This window comes from Euprymna scolopes, chromosome 15 (assembly GCF_053919585.1).
Source record: "Euprymna scolopes isolate OS-2025 chromosome 15, ASM5391958v1, whole genome shotgun sequence".
NCBI lineage: Eukaryota > Metazoa > Mollusca > Cephalopoda > Sepiida > Sepiolidae > Euprymna > Euprymna scolopes.
In genome coordinates this window covers 35,941,510-35,957,366 of record NC_136496.1, presented here as the reverse complement: position 1 = coordinate 35,957,366, position 15,857 = coordinate 35,941,510, and the positions used below count along the sequence as shown (strand labels likewise).

At 31.9% G+C, this 15,857-nt stretch overlaps 1 protein-coding gene across 8 annotated transcripts in view; it reads right to left on the bottom strand.

Moving 5' to 3' along the window:
* Positions 1-15,857, bottom strand: part of LOC145293779 (succinate-semialdehyde dehydrogenase, mitochondrial-like) — a 94,603-nt gene that overhangs the window by 37,876 nt on the left and 40,870 nt on the right. For 6 of the 8 annotated variants that reach the window (XM_080140304.1, XM_080140308.1, XM_080140307.1 and 3 more), the window contains 3 exons: positions 12,210-12,250; positions 6,892-7,040; positions 3,810-3,931 (listed from right to left, as the gene is read on the bottom strand). In XM_080140304.1, the coding sequence (XP_079996430.1) occupies positions 3,810-3,931; positions 6,892-7,040; positions 12,210-12,214 (276 nt within the window). In that variant the 5' untranslated portion in view covers positions 12,215-12,250. The remainder of the gene's footprint in view (positions 1-3,809; positions 3,932-6,891; positions 7,041-12,209; positions 12,251-15,857) is intronic. The other 2 variants (XM_080140310.1, XM_080140311.1) reach the window with 1 other exon arrangement.

The window sequence follows — 15,857 nt, the reverse complement described above, 5'->3', positions numbered from 1 at the left end:
ATAAAATTAATTCATTAATATCATCGAATGAACAAGAAAATTAGAATATTACCTGTCCCAGCTAAGATAAAATTAATTCACTAATATCATCGAATGAACAAGAAAATTAAAATATTACCTGTCCCAGCTAAGATAAAATTAATTTACTAATATCATCGAATGAACAAAAAAATTAGAATATTACCTGTCCCAGCTAAGATAAAATTAATTCACTAATATCATCGAATGAACAAAAAAATTAAAATATTACCTGTCCCAGCTAAGATAAAATTAATTTACTAATATCATCGAATGAACAAGAAAATTAGAATATTAGCTGTCCCAGCTAAGATAAAATTAATTCACTAATATCATTGAATGAACAAAAAAATTAGAATATTACCTGTCCCAGCTAAGATAAAATTAATTTACTAATATCATCGAATGAACAAAAAAATTAGAATATTACCTGTCCCAGTTAAGATAAAATTAATTCACTAATATCATCGAATGAACAAGAAAATTAAAATATTACCTGTCCCAGCTAAGATAAAATTAATTTACTAATATCATCGAATGAACAAGAAAATTAGAATATTACCTGTCCCAGCTAAGATAAAATTAATTCACTAATATCATCGAATGAACAAGAAAATTAAAATATTACCTGTCCCAGCTAAGATAAAATTAATTTACTAATATCATCGAATGAACAAGAAAATTAGAATATTACCTGTCCCAGCTAAGATAAAATTAATTCACTAATATCATTGAATGAACAAAAAAATTAGAATATTACCTGTCCCAGCTAAGATAAAATTAATTTTCAAAACAAAAGTTTTGTGTCATTTTTATGTCCCCTTACAAAGATTAAAATCAAGATATAATTATGTTAAGAATCCATATTACATGATTTTGAGTCTAGAAAACGTTTACAATTAAAGTAGTCTTAAGAAGAAATTGAAATTTAGGGAATCTTAATTAATTTCAGTCATGACTATGGATCAAATTCAATGCAAATCTGAAATATTTGAATCTTCAAGGCTGCGCCCTTATTATGCCCCTACATATTTGTTAAAATTAACCAAAGAAACTGAAAATTATTGAATATTTATTAATGTCTAATACCTATTCTAAATATTTCAGAAAATTCAATATATCTGAATTTTCAGAAAATTCCTCAGTAAAAAGGTATAATGCTTGAGACTTGCCATTTCCGGCTAAGAAGAAAGTAGTGAAAGGCGAAAATCAGTTTCTGTTCCACAGTTTCTTTGCCATAAGCAACAAATATTAATAAAATCATTGAAGAAGTAATTACAACAGCTAACTAATGCTTTATTAACATGTCTTTAAAAGACTTGATTACCAAAATGGATGACAGTTTGAAAATATTAACATAGTAATTGGAAGAGCTAACAAAAACTACCTTTCTCTACTTGCTCATGTGAAGAATGGCTTTCTAAATTTGCATGGTAATGGTAAAATGCACAAGTGCTACGTATTTGAGGGCAAAAACATTTTCGTTATTAAATATGTAAAAAAACAATACACTGAGAATGGAGTATAGCTCCGAAATATATATGTTATAAATTTCAAACAAGTAAAATATTTATTTATTTTCCTACTATTATGTTGTGATTTGGCTTTCAAGTGCACTTGATGCGTAGTTTATTTTATTCAAATTAAATCAATGTTTCTATATAGAATTCGCACCCTTGATGTTATTCTCGCGTTGCCTACGCATAGTTTCAACATTTCAAAATACAACTGCTGAGATACAACACGCGGTTCTTTACAAACAGACTTTTCTTTCTCCAACTTTACAACATGGCAAAAAAGAAAAAAGGGAAAAAAGAAAGAAAACAACATACTGAGGATGGAGTATACCTCTGAAATATATATGCTATAAATTTCAAACAAGTAAAATATTTGTTTATTTTCCTACTATTACGTTGTGATTTGGCTTTCAAGCGCACTTGATACGTATTTTATTTTATATTTAATTATTTATATGTAAGAAAACAAAACAAAAAAGAACCTAAATTTCCGATTACAAAATTCATATTTTTGGACAAAATCACATTTTCTTTAATATATGTATGTAAAAAAATATTTATACAAAAATACATTTTCACTATTAAGCATTTTTGTACAAAAAAATATTTTTGTAATTAAATATGCAAGTAAAAAAATGTTCTTTGAGTATTTGTAAAAAGAAAACATTAAAATTATAAGGAAAATATCTTTAATAAAAATAAAATTCTAAATTTCAAATGAAAAAAAAAATAAGTTTGATTTTTTTGTGTTGATCTAAAATACATCACATGGAAGTGATTTTCGTTTTTCACTGCATTCTTCCGACTAACAGTGAGGGGTTTTAAAATACAAGATCAAGTGTGGGTTTGATGAAAGTATTTTTGTGGAACAAACAGATTTTGAACAGCCTCCAAGTCTAGACAGTTCATACACTAATGATGTCATCATTTTCATGATGTCATCCAATGTGCATGGGGACAAACATTTGAAAGCAGAGGCGTGCACACATACACATTCTGGATGATCTACATTCTTGTGTTCCATAAAAATGACCAGAATTGTAATTATCATAAAAACAAACTGTTTACATTCCAAGGCCAGAAGTTATGAATTGCACAATGCAAAATAGAAAAGAAGAATGTGGTATCTTGATGTTTATAATTCCAAGAATGTCGATTTATGATTATATAAGAGAAAAATAAACAACAGAAAAGAGAAGAAAGCAAACACAGTAGCGAGCATGATTGACATCTTCACACCAACCAACCTCACACAACAAATCTCTCTCTCTATCTCTCTCTTTCCCTCTTTCTCTGTCAATGAACAAGAAGCTTTATTGTAAATAAAACTTATATGTTGATAAATTTTTCTGTGTTGATTTTGAGAATAATGACAAAAGAATTGTCAGGTGTATATATGATTTTAGCAAACATTTTAAGTGCAACTAGAAAATTATATATACACAATACTATAACTTCCACTGGCAAAAAAACACTTCAACTGTATAGTTGTATATTTTTCCTTCTTTCTAAAGATGAGATATACCTCGAAAAGTCAAAGAACTTAACACCACCACATCATCCTGGTTCGACACATTATGTTGGTAAATAAATAATTAATAATAAAAAATTATTGAAATCTTTCAATATTGTAATTTATTCTGTTTACCAGCAGTGTTTTTATACAAGATTGCATTGTCATAGTCTTCAAACACAACTTCTTACACACTATGCACAAAGCTTTAAGCAAACTATAACATCCTTCATTAAACAATGTTTTATTGTTTCAGTTGAATTAGTCATGAAATGATTCTAATATTTTTCCAGATTCTGAAATAATTACTGATTGTGTTCTAAATTAAAGATTCCAATTCTTTTTAAATTTTTAAATATTGTTTTCTTTGAGTCAGGGCTCGGATTATATCAAAGAAAAAAATTGTAATTTGTACATTTATTTTTGCAAATATAAAAATACATTTGATGAAGTAATTAATCTATAGATTATAGTTTTACTGGCAGTTTAAAATTAATAACTATTTGCCATTTCATCATTAATACGAGTTATGAAAAATTAAGTTTTAAACAAAAACAAATAAAAACAATAAAAAGAATTGTTTTTTAGTATTGAAAAATAGGCACATATTTTTCCGATTCTTACACCAATTCTGATACCCCAAAAAGTTTGAATTTTTTTTTACTCCTGATTCAGATTGTCTCAACAGTAAGATGGACATCAGTAGAAAGTAAGAACATTTTTTAATGACATTGCGAAAATAATGGGATAAATTATTTTACCTTAGCTGTCGTTTTTCTCCATGTATCAAAGGCAACATGAGCAGCATCAATGGCAGATTGTGTTTCTTGTATTCCCATATCTGGAACGGTTCCAATGAGTTCTTCATTGGCTGGATTGATCACTGTAAAAAAAAAAAAAGAAAAGAGTATCACTCTTACTCACATGATTTAAAAAATAAACTAAAGCCTTTAGTTCAGTGTAAAATATTACAATAATTTAATAATATCAAACATAAAATACTGACTTATATTTCAACAATAATATATTTTTTCCTGTAAACCTAATGCAACAGGCATTAAGTTTCTCTTTCCAAGAGGTTAGATATAAGTTAAGTGTGGGTTTGATGAAAGTATTTTTGTGGAACAAACTGGATTTGGATTTGGCATAATCAGGTTTTCAGTCCATGCTGCTAACGACTTAGCTACTAGCTTATTTAAAAAACGACTTAAAAAACGACTTATTTAAAAAATAGCTTAGCTACTAGCTTATTTAAAAAACGACTTAAAAAACGACTTATTTAAAAAAAATATTAAAAAAATACGACTTATTTAAAATAATATTTAAAAAAAAAACGACTTATTTAACGACTTATTTAAAAAACGACTTATTTAAAAAAAACGACTTATTTAAAAAAAATATTTAAAAAAAACGACTTATTTAAAAAATATTTAAAAAAAAATTATTTAAAACGACTTATTTAAAAAAACGACTGCTAACGACTTAACTACTAGCGTATTTAAAAAAAACAAAAAAAAACAACAAATTAGAGTCTCCAAGTCTAGATGGTTCATCAATGTGCGTGGAGACAAACAAACAAGATAACAAGATCCACAGAGGTTTAGTCTTTAATTTGAAAAGAAATTGTTCAATGAATTATAGTTTCTTTTACTTTATTTAAAAATAAAATATGTGTTGTCTGTGAAATAACCACACAAAAATGATAAGACGAAGGGGAACGTTTAACCTATTTATTCAACAACTTATAATTACAGTAATTGAGCCATGAAAATCTCTCGTTGAGAGCCGTGTGTATTTCATCCTCATATTGTCATGATCAAACTCTCACTCTTTCCTACCACATCCAAGGGTAGTAACCGTTTAAGTATTTACCTGTAGCAAGCACACTTGAGGTTAACATAGATGTTTGATTATTAGAGTGTGACTACACATTGGCTAATTCCTATGTGGTTTTTCATCATTGGCATTTGTATTTGTCTGCATGAGAAGCAATAGAGATAGCAGTTCAAATGTGTTCATGAATAGCCCGAATGAAATGATTGATCTATTGTCCACTAAGTTGTCACCGTGTTTGTATTTTGTGCTGATTGATATGTATTGGAAAAGTCATATGAGAACGATATGCTTGAGAAACATTACGTGCCAAGCAATATGCCTGAGAAACGTTATGTTCCGAACGATATGCCTGAGAAACGTTATGTTCTGAACGATATGCTTGGGAAATGTTGTGTGTCGATCAATATGTATGAGTAATATTGTGTCCTGATGAAGATAGCTAGGAAATGTTGTGGTAACGTGCATGTTTAGGAAGTATATAATTTGAGTACTGGTCATATTTCGACGCCATAAGCTTATGTAGCAAAAAGCCTGTCATTCCAGTTGTCAGCTTGTTCCTTGAATTCCATCCAAAAAAAGTCCTCAGAGCATAAAAACCATGTACAGAATGTAGATTTAGCCATTTAGATTGTGCAACTGATTCTGCAAACATCATATCATTCTGAGTGCGATGGTGAAGGTATTGAGAATCTCTCTAAAATAATTCCATCAATCGCAACTGTTGTTACATTAACTGTTGTATGGTGCAATCCACTTTTTTTTTGTAAATGTCAGGTTAGAATGTTTTCCTTTTTTTTATTTTTTATTTTTTTTTTTACAATGAAGTGAATTTTCTTTTCTCTTTTCAAAAAAAGAAAATATTTTATATAAAAAAATGAAGTTTGAGCAGACCTTAAAGTTGATTTCAATTTTTTTTTTTTTTACAGTGAAGTGAGAAGTGAATTTTCTTTTCTCTTTTTAAAAAAAGGAAAAAAAATTTTATGAAGAAATGAAGTTTGAGCAGGCCTTAAAGCTGATTTCAATTTTGTTTTTTTTACAGTGAAGTGAGAAGTGAATTTTCTTTTTTCTTTTTAAAAAAAGGAAAAAAATTTTATGAAGAAATGAAGTCTGAGCAGGCCTTAAAGTTGGTTTCAGTTTTTGTTTTTTTAATGAAACATTTTTGTTCCCACACGTGCATGAAAAAAACAAAATCTTATCACCAGTTGTTACGGGTTTTAAAATGTGTGTTGTCTGTGAAATAACCGAATAAAAAAATGATAACAGGATGAAGGGAAATGTTTAACAAATTTATTCAACAACTTACGAGTGAGATTATAATAATTGTCAGTTCAAAGGGAATAACTATTTTTTAGGTTGATTCTAACACAGACTGCAACTGTGCATAAATGACAGGTTAGTAAGAATGAAATAACAATTTGTCAGACACAATTATATTTCAATCTAACATCAGTAATTCGACTGGCATACTTTTATAAAGTAGATACAGATTAAAATAGCGTTCTTCTTCGTTATTGTAACAAAAATTGAAAATTGAAATTCAAATGAAATCAATGGTATCTACTGAAGTGTCATGTCACAGTAATGAAAATATCCAAAAATTACAAACAAAGAATAAGGAAGAAAATTAATTATTAATGAAAACAGTTTTTGAAGACAATTAGTGAAAATGAAGTTTTGCTTAATTGGCCAAAAATTTTCAGTTTTCAGAAAAGATTTACCTCCCTTTTTGTTAAAATTAGAACTCTCCGTTTAAAAAAAATTTTTTTTTTTTTTTTGCAAAACTCAATTTTCGCTCACTGTCTTCAAAAACTATTTTCATTAGTAATTCATCGTTTTTCGTAATTTTTGGATATTTTTATTACTGTGACATGACAATTCAGTAGATATTGATTTCACTTGAAATTCAAAATTTTAATTTTTCAATTTCACTACACGAAATGAAGAAGAACTTTAAAATGTACAAAAGTTATATGATAGGTTTGAGAAGGAATTTTACAATGAACTTACCACTGAAAGTGTTTCCATTTGCTGCTGCAACCCAACTTCCATTAATGTAAGCCTTATCTTTAACAAAGGAACTGTAGGATGTGGCTAGCATTCTCAAAAGTCTGTTCCCTTTTTTACAGGAGTGTCTGCACTGGAGTAACATAGCACAACTGAAATATGAAGAAGAGCAAATAATAAACACGTCTCTTGAGGATGATGTACAGCAAATTGTTAGAGAAGAAGCAGGAAATTGTCTATCTATCTATCTATCTAGTGATGAGTAGACAACAGAGATTTGAACCGTCATGTTTTGATAATATATCAAACTCTGTGATCCAGTCAGTTTGCACCAGAAGGATGCAAATAAAGAGTGGAAGTGATGTGTCACATGTCACGTGTTCTGGTTTGCACAAAGTTGGAGTTGGGACACCAAGGGAGACAAATGGGCTAAAAATGGGTTTCCCCATGGGAGAGAAGTCTCAGAATGGAGGCACAGAAGACTCTTTCCATCCCCGCCCTGCCCTGTCCATCAAGCCAAAGATCTTTGATCACTCCCTTCTGCTATGACGAATATCTGGGATTGAATAAAATACATAAAATCTCACATCGTCTTGTGTTGAAGTGTTCCTTTAAACAGATTCCAGCTCCCCCAAGGACGGTTGAAGAAACTCCCAGAGGAAACAGCCAGCAGAACAGTTATGTTGTCATGTATTTGGTACATGTATTATGTTGACACGAACGCACCAACACCACTAGATGAAATGAGTCACGGGACGTAAAATAGATATTTAGGACAAGGGCAATAGTCCATTACACAACGCAACAGTTATGGTCCATTTATAAGAATACAACAGACATTACTTTGGTGCCGTATGTACACATTTAACAATTATACAACATATGTTATCTGGTACAGTATATAAACGGTCTTATAACCCCCCCCCACACACATATACTTATATTCTATTGTTGCTTTTAAAATAAGAATGCTTAACAATGTTACTATCTACTTACAACCCGATTTCACTACCGACTGAAGGTCAGTTTCAAGCACTGGACCTTCATTTTGAAAATGTGCATCTGTAATCAGATAATTATGAAAAAGATCGACTTCATTGATAAAATACTGATAATATGTACATGCCTAAAACGTTAGTGTCAAATGCATACTTGAATAATATTTGTGCTAATTTCAAATGATCGGTTTAAGCAGGTGTTTGGTTTGGATATAACATTAAGCTACATCCAGTCATTGATAAGATGTTGATAATATGTATACGTCTAAAACGTTATCTAGTATCAATTATTATGATTTATTATTTTTATACTATTTTATTTATAGCATTTTATACTATGTTATTTTATTGTATTGAAAACATTTTTTGTGCTCTTTTATTTTTTTTTTTGTTGAAAACACTTTTTAAAATCTTTTTAAGTAATGAACCATTTAATAAAGACTATCTGCATAATATTGTTAATTTTTATCGTGTACTTTTTCAGTAATATCCTTTTCTTATATCTTATTTCAATAAAGTAGAAATACTGAAAAACAATAAAAGTGAAGAAATTGATTTGCCTTGTGTTATATTCGCATATCCCTCTAAATTTACATGATAAACCAGAAAAGCAGCAGCTGCGACAGTCAATAATGGCGACGTTAAGACAAAGATGTTCGTCGAGTTAATACAAATGAACACAATAAATACACACAACAATTTCAAAGCCCATTTTCTCACATACACACATCAATAGAATAGCTCACACATCACTTCAACCAAGAAAACCTCCAGATAAGCCTGCACAAAAGAGAAAACCAAAATGTAAAACACAAGCATCACAGTAAACGCAACTTAGACAGCATATTAATGCAAATAAATATTACACAAAACATTGCAACAATTCAACACCGACTAGGTTACATTCACAATTTTTTCAGCTTTAAATTAATATAACACATGCATACATACACCAAACAGACGATTCCCTACAACACATTAAGACACAATAAATGAACACAATTAAAATAGCAAAATATAAGCTAATTATCAGTTTGCGCTTTGTGTTCAACTACGTCCGCGACACCACTATATAAACACTAGCCGCCGCGACAAAAAAGCAGTCACCCAGAGTCACAGCAAGTCGATCAGCATGGGATAATTATCAGCTCGATCGGATCCCCCCCCCCCGACGTTAAACCCACTTTCACGCGCATCATCCATCAATTTCTCCACGTGGAAACACCAACAGCAAGAATTAACATTTTCACTGCTTATTTCATCACAATTTCATATTAGCGCTCGACTTTCCTCTCCTAAGAAGTACAAACATTAACTTTACGATAAAAATCTTCTTTCCTGAACATTCTCACATCCTTACAAATTTTGAACACTTTGTTTTGCTTTCTTGTTAAGATTAATTTTATAAATAAACGATTGAGAAATCAATCATTTAAAATTTAAATACATATTGTTGTCTGGTTCCTTCTCGCCACCATATGCTTATTCATAATATAACACTTGTCAGCGCTTCCGGTAGTGCTATGCCGGAAGTTCGGAAGTGCGTTAGCTGACTATAACTCTTTCTACAATTTAATGATATTTGGTATAGATTTGTCCACCAAGTTTCTGTCAAGAATGTCTAAGATTTTTGTTTTATTGGCATTCAATGAAAAGCACACTTGGATATGACTTGAAAAATTGTCACTAATGCTGACATATTCCTCTCTTGATTCTGCCCTGATTTGAACTGTGATGTCCATCTTCAGTTTGAGAATAGCTGATTTTTTTTTTAATAAATGATAGAAATTTTCTTGATAGCTCAGCAAGATTCGCAAATCCGCAATCGGTAACAATGTCAAGACGCTGCAGTAAAGTCAAAGTGAAAAGCAAAACCCAATCATCTCGTGCTGGACTTCAATTCCCCGTTGGTTATATCCACCATCTTTTATATAAAGGCAATTATCTCCAGAAAGTTAGTGCAGGAACACCAGTCTATTTGGCGGTGATCTTGGAATATTTGACTGCAGAGATTCTCAAGTTGGTGGTGAATACTGCCAGGGACAACAAGAAATCCAGAATCATCCCTCGTCACTTGCAGTTGGCTATTTGTAATGATGATGAACTTATCTGCTCTTGTTTGGATTGACTATCGCACACTTCTTCCCAATATCCAAAATGTTCTTCTCCAGATAAAGATCAAACCTGCACAAATCCTTTATTTAAAATACAAGGACCCCCGTTTTAAGGATCGTTCAGACTTTCAGCTTAGACAATTGTTCGTTTCTGAACTAAGTTAGCTGTAATATCATTTTTCTTTTTACTTTTCGTTGATGTAAAAAATATCCGTTTTGTAATAGGATTTGTATTTTAAGTTTATTTTATATTCAAACTTACATTTAATACTGAAAATCTATGCAATATATTTATCACTTTTCAGTTACAGACGCCTATGTTGGTTTAATAAAATCATTTGAATTTTAACACAACATGTGCCTATAGATACATATTCAAACACGTTGACACTCGACAGATGGTCTTGCATGTGATTTTAAACTGCATTTGGTGATGAATCCTCAATTTGGGAGCTTTGGGGAGTGTGGAGTCACTCCTTATTTATCATTACTCTCAGGTCCATTGTGAGTACAACGCCAAAAAAAAAAAAATCATCCTATGGTAAGGTTTCAATTTTGAAGCTTTGAAGAGTGTGGAGATTGAATACCAACTGGTTTGCCAAGTTTTTCTCTTTGTTTTTTCCTTACTCAATCTTTACTTCATTGTAATAACGAGCAAGAAACACTAAAAAAAAAAAAAAAAAAAAATGGAGACAATAGAAAAGCACTAAAGCGGTTAGATGCAATTTGACGAAAAGCGAATTCGAAATGTTTGAATTTCAACTTATACCCCAATAAGAGGACAAACAAATTACAGAAATATTAAAGTATTTTTTTTGAGCTGGTCACATGATCAACAGATATATAAAAGCTTCAAAATTGAGACCTTACCACAGGATGGATTTTTTGTGTTGTATCCACAATGAACCAGAGAGTAATGATAATGCACAAACAGAAAAACTGCACAAATGATTGCAGTTGTTTTGGTAGAATCCTAATCACTGTCATATTGTCTTTAGAGCCAGTTTAATTGCCAAAATCAAATGAGCAATGAAAGCAACAACTATTGATAATGAAGATTGGTAACTGTTTGTCTGGAAAAAAAAATGATTTGGCAAGGGAATGGTTCATTTGTCACTTATGGAAGTTGCAAAAATGCTGAAAGCATACAGAAGGCACACAAAAAAGAGATAATATATGTATTAAACTAAACAATAATACAAAAAAAGTCTTTCAAAACTGAACTTTTGAGACAAGGACTGGTTATTCGTAGTATATGGATTCTTCGGACTACTGTTCTCATCTCGAATGTCATTTTCACAACGTTTGCAATTCCATGCAGATTTCTGAGTTCGACAAGATATACCTGAAGAAGATGAGAAGTTACATCACCTGAAACAAGATGAGAACCGTAGTCCACAGAATCCAAATAATCTATAATATAAATCTCACCTGTCTGTTTAAATGTATGTATGAATGTATGTATGTTTGTATGTCTGCCTAAAACTTTTGACAGAGGTGACATATTTTCATGAGATTAGTATCATTTTGAATCTCGACCCTTTGGATGATACATATTGAAAAATTGTCCAAAAACATTAATTCCTCCACTCTCAACTGGGCACTTTTCTACAGGGAGGGGTCGCTTTTTTCGCCAATATTTTCTAAAATCATTCCCTCTTTTCGATTGTCTAGCCTTAATTTAAACCTATGTCACTTCCGCTTTGGCGATGGGTGCAACAGCAAACACATCATGTTTTATTTTTCACATTCTTTTCCTTCTTTGCGGTATGGGTTCGAGCCGGCCTGCCAACTACCACTTTTTTTTTTTTTTGCTCAACACACACCTCCAAACACTCGGGCACCTAGGCTAGTACATAATAAAAGTAGTTCTTTAACATCTACAAAAAAAAAAGATGGCTCCTTGAATTGTTTAGATTCAAGTCATTGCATTCAAATTAAAGAGAAATTTTCTTACTTGTTCACCAGATCGGATCCTATTGCGAAAGAGGAAAGAGTTTTTTTTTGTCGTCAGTCTATCAAATTTATGTCTGCTGATTGGTCAAGGAGAATTAGATCATTCCGGACTTTTTGTGTGTGTTGCATTTTTTTATGCAGTACTATAACTAAAACTGTAAATGTATTTTTTTTTGTCTTTTATTGCTTTTCGAATGTTTCTGTAACTTATTTGCAGAAATAGTCAAGCCATCAGGATGAAAAGTTGACTTACCTCATTTTTTAGCAAATAAATTAGTCTTGTTTCAGTAAAATCTAAAAAAAAGAAAAGGAAAAGGAATATATAAAACTATGTTGATTAAGTGTACATCATGGAATTTGGTTTTAGGCTTTTGGAAATTAAAAAAAAATAAATTAACTAGCAAGATCATTGAACCACTATCAAGCCTTGTTTTGGTAGTATAGAAGTTCAAATGGATAAAAATCGCTTGAAATGGGCTGATCATGTTATAAGGATGAGAGACTGGTTCTAACCTAAGAAAATATTTTATTTTAAACTAAATGTGCGAGCTAGAAGAGTTTGAAGAAGGATGCATTATAAGATTATTTGAAAGATGGAATGAAGAGGTGTGGAATTGGTCACACAATATGGGATACCTCCCATATTGTGTGACCAGTGCACTTGGGAGAGTGGAATAGAGAAATGGAAGAAAGATTGGTGTGGAAAGGTTCAAAAGTGATTGGCATTACCATGCTGAAGAGGTGAAAGGGGCAAGAATAGTATGTCGCAAAAATCAGTCATGTGCACAATTACCAAACAATAGTGTTGTGAAGGAACATAACTGGCTATACACCGGTTACAAACTGTATATATATATTGGACTGTTGGGCAGACAGCGGCAGACAAGCAGTCGCAGTAAGACGGATAGTCTTACGTGTTGATTATCAGACTTTCTTCCCCATACTTGTTACTATGTACTTCTATTTACCTTAGGCGAGCAGCCTTACGTTTCTGTATTATAAATAAACCCCATTACACATACCACTCGGTGTAACTCACGTTTGTCTTTATTTCCTAAGTATTTAGGAATATAACAATGGCGACGAAAGGATGTTCTTTCTCTTAACAGAGATAAATTACCGTACCAAGGACTGTGTACAATGCAAGGATTTTTTGTTTTACGAAAAAAACAAACTACACAAGGATTTTTGACCACGTGCGTCAATGAATTTAAAAATTTTTCCTACCTAAAGTAGCGAAAAGTACGGATTTTTCTTCGTAAAGAACTCACAAGAAATTATAGAAACATGTTCAAGGTAAAGTGGAATTTATATTTATTTTGACAAGTAAAAAAAAAAAAAAAAAAAAAAAAAAAATGGTCGCAAGTTGAATTCGAAACTACGCTAAAGGATTACGAGTTTCGAAAGAAAAAATATAAATACGACTATTGTACCATTTTATGCCACGTGGGAACGGCAGCCATATATTTTTTTTTTTTGGAAAATTAATTGTTTGTTATTGCCTTTATATAAATAATTGGAACTATTTGTCGTGGGAAGTAAGAAATATTTTGTGTATGAACTTACGTTGTTGAAAAAAAAAAAAAAAAAAAAAAAAAAAAGAATTATTTTACAAAGCCTGTTGAATTACTATGGATGAACTTTGTTGAAACGTGTTGTGTCTGCATATTGCTACTAATTTACGATATACGTAAATTTACGATTTTTCTTTGGAATTATTGTGTAGAATTCGAAAAGACATTTTTGTACTAGAAGCTAACATGGAACAATTAGCAGAGTTAACTAAGGCTCTAGCCCTTAGCATCCAGGAACAGACAAAAATGACTCAACAATTTTTAGCGCAACAACAACAACAACAACAAATTCAACAACAACAGCTACAGCAACAGCTGCAACAACAACAAGAAAGAACACAAAAAACTTTAGAGGCACAACAAGAACAAACAAACATACTACAACGACAAATGTCGACACAGCAAAAGAATTTAGAAAAGCTAATTCTAACGTCGACCGGGAAGAAGACTAATTTTTCTGCCGAGGGTATTTCAAATTCACTAACGGAATTTCGTTACTCCCCGGATACTGGTGTTACTTTCCCTGCATACTACAGAAGATACGAAACAATTTTTACGAAAAGATGTTTAGACTGGACCGATGAGGAAAAAGTTACCCTGCTACTACAAAAACTGGGTACTGATGAAAACACCAAGTATGCAAATCTAATTCTACCAAAAAAACCGGAGGAGGTTTCGTTCGAGGAAACAATTAGTACCTTGTCGAAAATATTTGATAAAAGGGATAGCCTATTTCACTCTAGATACAAATGTTTGAACATTCAGAAGGCAGAAGCTGAAGACTATCTAGAATATGCTTGCACTGTGAACTGTTTATGCGAATCATTTAAATTGAATGAAATTTCCGCAGACCAATTTAAATGTTTAATCTTTGTACAAGGTCTCACAGCACCAAGGGACAAAGATATACGTTCACGGATCCTAACAATTATGGAGGCGGATCCTAACATAACATTGCAAAAAGTCACTGAAGAGTGTCAACGTCTGATTAACATAAAGAAAGACAACACTCGCATTGAAGAGAAAAATATTTTTAAGGTGCAGCAAGTAAAAAGGCAAGGGACCACAAGAAAGTCCAGGTTCCAAGAACACAGGATCCTTAAAGGATACAAAGACCCAAAGCTAAAGTGTAAATGTTGTGGTAGTTTAAGACACAACAATAAGACCTGCTGGTTTAGGAACAAAATATGTTATGAATGTGGTCTCAGAGGTCACAAGGGAACATACTGTGCCCAGAAGAAAAGACAAGGGACCGATAATGTAAATACGCTTCGCATGAATAAAGAAAAAAGCTGCGAAAGACGGAAATATGTTGATGTTCGGATAAATGGACATCTGGTTACATTGCTTCTGGATAGCGGTGCAGATATTAGTATTATAAATGAAGATATATGGAAAAGGATAGGTCGACCTGAATTAACGAAAACCAGAAAGACGGCGAGAAGTGTGTGCGGCAAAAGATTAGAGTTCAAGGGAGAATTAAAATGCAAAGTGACATTCGCTAACCAGACTCATAAATCCAAAGTGTACGTCGTACCAGGAAAGAATACATGCCTGTTTGGGGTAGATTGGATTGTCCTGTTTAATTTATGGGAGAAACCCATAAATTCGTTTTGTAACGTTTTAACTGCAGAAAAAGCAAACCAAAGGGAAGACTTCCTGAAGGATTTGAAAACTGAATTTCCCAATGTTTTTGCCGAAGGACTAGGACTCTGTATTAAGACAGAGGCAAAATTTGAATTAAAGAAAAATGCCACTCCAGTATTCAAACCTAAAAGGAATGTGCCTTTTTCAGCGATGGACGCAATCGAAAAAGAGTTGGATAGACTTCAACAACTGGAAGTCATTGAAAAAGTTAACCACACAGATTGGGCAAGTCCAACCGTGTATGTAAAGAAAAAAAATAACAGAATAAGGGTCTGTGGAGATTTTTCAACGGGTTTAAATGACTGTCTATTGGACCATAATTATCCCCTTCCGTCCGCAGAAGATCTGTTCTCTAAGCTTAACGGAGGAAAAATTTTTTCTAAGATAGACCTCTCAGATGCTTACTTGCAAATTAAGATCAGCGATGAATGCTCCAAATACTTAGGCATAAATACTCATAAGGGCATTTTTAAGCTAAAGAGGCTTCCTTTTGGATTAAAGGTTGCTCCTGCTATTTTCCAGCAAATTATGGACACGATGCTGGCAGGGTTGGAATTTTCAATGGCCTACCTTGACGATATCCTAATTAAAAGTGAAAATTTGCAAGATCATAAGAAGCATGTAAAAGAAGTATTCAAAAGAATACAGGAATTTGGTTTTAAATTGAGCCCAGAAAAATG